At 43.3% G+C, this 7,404-nt stretch overlaps 1 protein-coding gene across 1 annotated transcript; it reads right to left on the reverse strand.

Annotated features, from left to right (window-relative positions):
* Nucleotides 1-260: 260 nt before the first annotated feature.
* LOC117388164 (E3 ubiquitin-protein ligase MSL2-like) lies at nucleotides 261-7,145 on the reverse strand. Its single transcript, XM_055229909.1, has 4 exons — nucleotides 5,689-7,145; nucleotides 3,657-4,006; nucleotides 2,776-3,576; nucleotides 261-2,308 (listed from the first exon to the last, which is right to left on the reverse strand). Exons 1-4 carry the CDS (start codon nucleotides 5,828-5,830, stop codon nucleotides 2,012-2,014), a joined length of 1,590 nt encoding a protein of 529 aa, XP_055085884.1. The 5' UTR covers nucleotides 5,831-7,145; the 3' UTR covers nucleotides 261-2,011.
* Between the last annotated feature and the right edge of the window lie 259 nt (nucleotides 7,146-7,404).

Raw genomic sequence — 7,404 nt, forward strand, 5'->3', positions numbered from 1 at the left:
CTCAATCCTCAAATGCAGGACAGTATAGGATTACTCAAACACACAGGAATCAATCTAAAGTTTAAAAGCTCATAAAAGTAGAATTTATATGTCATTTACTAAGTTAGTCACTTACTCAAGTAAACATCCTTTCCACCAGTGATTATACAGTTTAGTCTGCGTTTGACTGTCTCTAATCTTATGTAGTTTGCCTCCCTCTAGTGTTCAACAGCAGAAATGACCACAGGACACAGGTCAAACTTTTAAATTTCTTTCTTTTTATGGAAATATTTTACAGTATTTTACAGTTTTCAACAACGCTCCAGAGGAGAGCCAGAACCACATCTGGATTTATCTGTGACCTTTGACCTCTGATAATAAATATTCAAATACTTTTTAAATGGTCAGAAATGTTGTGTTTTAGCAGCAAATGTAGCTTACAGAAATATGAAAACCAAACATGACATTTAAATAAACTAAAAGCAAATAAGGTGAACAGGTCTTAAAATGGTATTTCCAATCTTTAATTCTTCTTAAACATTAGATTAAAAAAAAAAATTCTTAAAATGTTAGACTGATATGATAAAAATTGGGGGTGCTGGTGCGACTATGATTGGCAATTTTTTAACAATCCTTAACAGCTGTTCATTAAAGATCCTATATGACACAAAACGGACTCTTGTGAACTTTAAACCATGTTCTAATTCTGTGCCCTCCTCAAAAACAGACCTGGAATTGTATTGTTTCATTCACACGTTTGAGTAACTCTATTATTAGTCTACATCTCAAAATGCGCTATTACACCTTGTGATGTCATGAAGTGGTAGTTTTCAAGTTAACAGCTCCTTTTACCTTTAGTTCAGTAGACTGGCAAGTCCAGGTCTGAAATTATCCAAATGACTCTAGTGAAGGTGTGTGGAGTTTAAAAACACAGTGGAGCACTTCCTGTATCACCGCATGACATCACAAGGTGGAACAGAGTGAGAGAACACGGCCTCAATATGAAGTTTGTGTGTTAAACATGTGTGAATGAAACAAAACACAACTCCAGGTCTGTTTGTGATGAGGAAACAACATTAGAGCAGATCAGAAAATATCATATGAGCCCTTTAAAGTTGTGCTATGTAACTTTTCTAGTAGAGTTTCTGTCTCCATGGAGATGTTGCTTTACCTTAAATGTTCCACAGTATGAAATTAAATTTGTCCATCTCCATGGAGTTGGCACCACAAAGCAAAGTTAGAGGTCAGATCTGTGGAGAGGTGATCTTACTCAAAATAAGAATGCAAGGTCTTGCAGAGTAATAAAAACACCAGCAAGATGAATGCAAAATGTTTAATGACATACTGTGGAACATTCCTGGCAAAGCAATGACATCTCAGACAACTAGGGGACCCTCTACCAGAAAAGTTACATAGTTCATCTTAAAAACAAATACTAAAGAATGTTGTGGAGTTTCAACTCAACATAATAAAAAACTATTTTTATTGAGATGCATTTAAAATCTTTAGCCATTTTAACGCACATCACATATTACCTTTATTTCTGAATCCAAATACTTTTCTTTCTCAAATTAAATTAAATATATATTTCTTTGCTGTATCAAACACCAGGACTTCTCATAAAATAAATAACTGAGGTGACCTTTAAACTGTGACATGAGAAAAGTTCCGCCCTATTGGACAGGAACACGTATTTTTGTGGAACATTTGAACAGGTCATCATCTAAAACAGCATAATTTTGTTAACTATAAAACAATATTAAATGCCAATGCCTGTTTTATGTCATGTATGTCATGTGTAGTTAAAAAGTACTTCAAAATCTAACATCTTTAAAATTGTGCAAATGTGTCTCCAGTTCCCACCTGTCCAATATGGCGGCACTGAAAAAGAGATGAACAGACTTATAATATTTTTGTCTTAAATTCGCTTCTGTTGCCATGGCGTTCTGGCTCCCTTCAGAACCCATGACTCTGGGGAGGCGGAATGTGTGTGTCCACCGATCACACAAGAGCTCGTCTATGTATCGTCCAATCAGAGCTCTTCCTCTGCAGTCAAACCGGAGCTCCAGTCAAAGACCCTGGCCTCATGTCCTGCCCCTGAAGACAGGAAGGAGGCGGTTACCGGGGCCCCTGTTGCTGTGGTGATAATGGCATTGCCAGGGGCAGCGGATGCCGGGTTACGCAGTGCGGTGATGCTGCTCAGGTTTATGCCCAGAGTGAGTCTGGTCTGTTCCAGCGCCTTCTCCGGAACCGCGAACGCCTCCAGCTTCTTCTCGCCATTCGCCATGTATGAGTTCTGACAGCCACGACAGATACAGTCCAAGCATGCCTAAAACAACAGCAATATAAAGTACGATTTTAAAAATACAAATACTTTTTGTCAAATACAGTCTCAGCACTTAAATACTATTCTACCTGTAAATATAATTTTTATGAGAAACAGCCCATGAAAAAGTTCTGACAGCTGCGGCAGATACAGTCCAACCACTGATAAAAGAATTATTATAAATATATAAATACTTTTTTATCAACAATAAGGTAAAGTATTGTACATATAGTATTTAATACCACTATGATTCTATATGTAGATATTGTATTTAAAATCAAAAGTAGTCCATGTGCGAATTCTGTCTGCAGACACAGTCCAAACACACCTGATTAATAACTAAAGACAAAAGACACTTTAAACAGTAGTATAAATTCAAACAGCACACTTCTGTGAACAGAAACTCTGACCTCTGACCTATCAGGAAAAAGTTTCAATTCAAATGAAAAAAACAGGAAGTGCCCTCTGACCTTGCGGTTGGAGTAGCAGGGGCAGCGCTGCCCCCTACAGGTGAGGACAGAGGGGTTCTGGGTGGCGCGGCCACATTTACATCCTTTCTTCTCATGGGCCTTCTTGTAAATGGGTTTGGGGGGGAGGGAGGGGGAGGGTGGGTGAGAAAGGGGGATAGGGAGGGGCGGTATGCGGGGCTGAGGGCGTGGTCTGGGTGCCCCCTGTTGTCGGGCTTTGGTACAGGCCTTTTTAGGAGTGCTGTGATGCTCCACAGTCTTCTTCAGAGGCCTGGGCACAAGCAGAGCTTTGCTCACTCGGGGTGGCCCTCCATTGGGCACAGGGGCGAGGTCAGGGGTTGTGGTCTCAGGGTCACGGAGTGCACTCAGTGACACTGGTGCCACCTTTTGACTGTCACTCTCCGAACGCGAGCGTTTCCGATGGCACCGGAATGGCGCCAGGACTGGAGAGTTTTCTGATTGGACAAAGAGCTGCGCACAGTGGGCGGGGCTTGGCTGTGATTGGCTAAGTGTTACAGGTGCGGGCTCTGATTGGACAAGAGCTTGTCCATTCAAAGGGGGTGGGTCTAGAGTCCGAAGCACCTCCTCCACGCTCAGCAGCAGAGGCCCCTCCCCCTCATCCATGATGTCAGAGAGCCGGAGTCGGGGTAGTGCCCCTCCGCCTGTCGCCGTGGTGATACAGACTTCCTGTGGACTGGCCCCCAGGCCACTCTGCCCCCTGGTGGATGGGGACAGGCCATTACAGTCGTGACCATTCACATAGTTTGGCTCCTCCTTCACCTCCTGCAGGGGCGGGGCGTCCTCCTGAGGACAAGAAACAGTGAATAGAAAATAATAATATAAGAATATAATAATTTTCAGGGCCCAAACCCGTCAGTACAGACCTGTGTGTTGGCACAGACCTGCGCGTCTGGCTCCTCCCCCTCTTCCTCTTCCTCTCCCTCTCCCTGCTCCTGGCACATCTCCTGGCCCTCACAGAGCGCTGCCTGCAGGTCGGGGGAGTGTGAGGCGGCGGCGGCGATGTGTGGAGCAAGAGGGGACTGGGCGACGTAAGCACAGAGGCGTTTGTAGCAACTCACAAGCAGAGCGAGCTGTCGGTTATGCTCGAAACGAGAGTAGTCTTTACACCAGCTACAGGAGGGCCGGAGCTGCATCCTCTGGCCCTTACAGTGCAGGCATACATAGTGCTGACAGGACGAGTCCACGGGGGCGATGGGCTCGCTTAGCAGGTTACCTGAGGAGGAGAGAGGGGTACTCATGTGAAAATTAGTATCTTTATATAGCTGTGAAAAAGTAATTAAAGTCACCTGCTTTGGACACTTCACTGTGATTAGTTAAATCCAACTGTCACTCTTTCAGCATTACTGAGACTGACCAATAGAAGGAGAAGGCGAAGTGTGTTTGTGCATAGAGTAGCATTCAAGAGAAAATTAGGGATTCACTCAATATGACAATTTTAATCAAAAAAAGCAAATGATCACATGAATGAGATCACTTTTACATTTTTATCATCACATCGCCCAGAGAAGGCCTGCAACATTCACTTTAACAAGAGCACATGATTACCAAACACAAAAAAGTGCAGATGCTTTTAAGGACAGTAAGTAATCTTTTTAAAAAACCTCAACAAATTTACCAAACTAGGTCCAATTGTAAACTGTGTTACAATGAAGTAGATATTCCTGTGTCTGATGTCCTCCCATCCTCCTATATGCCTATAGTGTTAGACTGAGGTGGGGGCAGGTCAAATGTCTCTACTGAATCTGCAGATGTTGTGGTGTGTCAGATGCCCTCCCGGATGTTGTTGTGTGGTTGGATAAATACAGCAGGAGAACAAACCTTGACACTGATAACAATGATCAGGGTAACATTTGTGGCTTTCTTTACTTAAACTCTCTGTCTCCCTCTCCTCTCTTTCTCTCTTTCCGTCTCTCTCTTTCTGTCTGATGTGTTTTTATGAATGGACCTTGTTTTTTCTGCAGCTGTGCGCCTTAGTGACCATCGTTGCTAAGGAAGCTCCTCTCAAAGAGCTGTCTCATTCATGTTTCATTCACACACGCCTGGCTCACTCCAAAGGTTTAATCAACTCTGGTTTAGAGCTAAATACAACACAATTAGTATTAGTAAAGATAACGTATTTGTGGTATGGCTTTATACGTCACTCACTGGATTCTGTATTAAGAAAAAATACATTCAAATGGAATAGCCAGCCACACTCCACATTTATACTGTAGATTTGAATCAGTATGAGTGAACTATTCTACTACTACTATTCTATTTGAACAAATGTGGACAAGATATTTGTTTGGCATTTCTACTTTTATTTGCTTAATTTAAACAGTAAACCAATTTATTTTTCTAGAGCTTTAAATGTGATTTGGTAAGATATTAAAAACAGAGACTAAAGCCAGATCTAAACCAGGACTAAATCAGGACTAGAACAGAACCAGATCTGTTTTACCTGTAGATTTCATACAGTGAGTTTACTAGGTGTACTATGTAACTTTTATTGGGAGGTTTGCCACTCCACTTCCTTGTCTCCATGAAAATGTCCATGGAATGCTGCACAGTAAAGCATTAAACTTGTCCATTCAATTACATGTGCTTATAATACTAAAAAAAAAATATCCGTAAGCGTTGTTGCCTCTCCACAGATCTGACTTATAACTTGGTGCCACCTACTTGTCTCCATGGAAATAGAGAAGTTTAAATACTGAGGACCATTCGATCTCCACGGAAACAAGCAGATGACAAATTCTCCAATAGAAGTGAAACCAGGCTAACAAAACTAGAAAAGCCAATTCTAAAACAAAGATGGCCTAAATCAGGGGTGCCCAAAGTATGGACAATGTGAAAAAAGTGTGGACACCTCTGGATTAAACCCTGTTATTGTCCTTAGTAGCCGTGTTGACTCACCGCAGACCAGGCAGGAGAGGGACTGGCGGAAGAACGGGAGAAGTTTGCAAAGCTCCGCCAGGGCTCGGGGGTCTCGCGGGTCGCACTGCAGCGCGGAGCGGGCTGCGGACACGAACAGCGCCGTGGCGTTCACTGGGTTCATGTCTGCCCAGGAGCCTCACAACCGCACTGCCCACAAACACGCGGAACCGGCCATCTGGGTCACTTTTACGCACGGGCTTTAACAGCAGACGTCCCCATAGTAGTCTCCACTCAAGCGTAATGCAAGTTTGAACGATAATTACGCACGGTGTATCCAGTGTTCCGTTGCCACAAACTTATCTCAGTCTCTTAGTTGTTTTTGTTTAGGTTTAAATCAGGTGTAAAGTCAATATGTAACTATAATGAGCGCACATCCGGAAGGCCCCTTCAAAACAAAAGCCTGTTCCAGCAATAGAAGCACAATTTCCGCTTGGTTTAAAACGCTAAAAACAACTGCACAATCTCCAGAGTATTGTGTGGGAAATGCGCATAAAATCTGGTGGCTTTTCTGAGAGCATAGAGCAGAGGAGCAATGCGGTTCTTAAAGTTTAAGTCATAAAAGTAGCTCCTTTGGGTGAGACACGTCCACTCCGCATCACTTAGGACCAGTTTTATCCATCCTTACGCGCGCACCTGCTGCAAACCACAAATGCCACTTGATGAGCAACAGATCGTGAAATCTTTACCATAAATCATCAAGCCAGTGCATTCCCTGGTCTTTAATCCTCGTTTGCCTATTTATGTTTGATTCAAATGCTTAGCTGCAAAACGTAGCTCCAAGCCTCCTCCTCTTTCACATAGTATTTATTCCCATGTATCTGTCCGTGTTGTTCTGTCTCCCAGCGGCGGGCAGCTGTCTCCCAAAGGCCCGAGCATGTGTCCTCCTCTCGAGGTCTGCAGGGTCTGTGCAGCCGTGGAGCTCCGTGTTATTGTTCCGCCATTCACGGTAAAAACAAAACAGGCCGCCCCGGTTTTAAACGCTCTTTCCCGGGGAATAAAACCACGTAGCCGCACGGGATAATAAACGAAAACAAGTCAAGTCACGACAAATGTAACTGGGATAAATTCAAAGGCCAAACAAGCATAGTTGCTGAATAGAAGTAGATCCAGCAGAAGCAACGGGTTTTCCTGAGAGCGCTGGCCGTCTGAGGAGCACCCTGAGCCGTGTACAACAGCAGGCCGCACCGTTGTCCTGGGGATTAGCGGAACTCTCGCGGCAGTCCCGGCCTCCTCCGTGGGGCCGCAACGGGGGACAGTGGGGTCGTAGCGGTGGAGAGGGGCTGTCTCCGGGGCGTGAGGAGGCCCGAGGCGTAGAAAAGCAACCACACGTTTTAAATGTGTTTGTGAAGCTGTTTGTGAAGCTGTTTCATTAGCTTCAGCTCCAGCCGCAGGTCCTCCACTGGAAACAAGGAGGCGCTGTGGGACAAGTCTCGCGAGAACACGACAAACGCGGATCATTTAAAAATGGAAATAAATACATTTATTTTTACTAATACAAAAAAGTCCAAAACATAAATGATAGAGTGAAATATCGTTTATTATTTTAATGATATAATGTATTATATTATAGTATATTATATTCTTCTTCTTCTTCTTCTTCTTCTTCTTCTTCAATAAAATATGAAATCAATTTGCAAAAAATAAACAACAGAGTTTTAAAGTGACACTGTGTAACTTTCTGGATGTTTCTTTCTC

This window comes from Periophthalmus magnuspinnatus, chromosome 20 (genome assembly GCF_009829125.3).
Source record: "Periophthalmus magnuspinnatus isolate fPerMag1 chromosome 20, fPerMag1.2.pri, whole genome shotgun sequence".
Taxonomy (NCBI): Eukaryota; Metazoa; Chordata; class Actinopteri; order Gobiiformes; family Gobiidae; genus Periophthalmus; species Periophthalmus magnuspinnatus.

Coding starts and splice junctions, on each gene's coding strand:
- LOC117388164 (XM_055229909.1), bottom strand. CDS start 5,830: ATGAACCCAGTGAACGCCACGGCGCTGTTCGTGTCCGCAGCCCGCTCC. Junction 4,007..5,688: donor CCTCTCCTGCCTGGTCTGCG/GTGAGTCAACAC, acceptor TCTCCTCCTCAG/GTAACCTGCTAAGCGAGCCC. Junction 3,577..3,656: donor AGGTCTGTGCCAACACACAG/GTCTGTACTGAC, acceptor TCTTGTCCTCAG/GAGGACGCCCCGCCCCTGCA.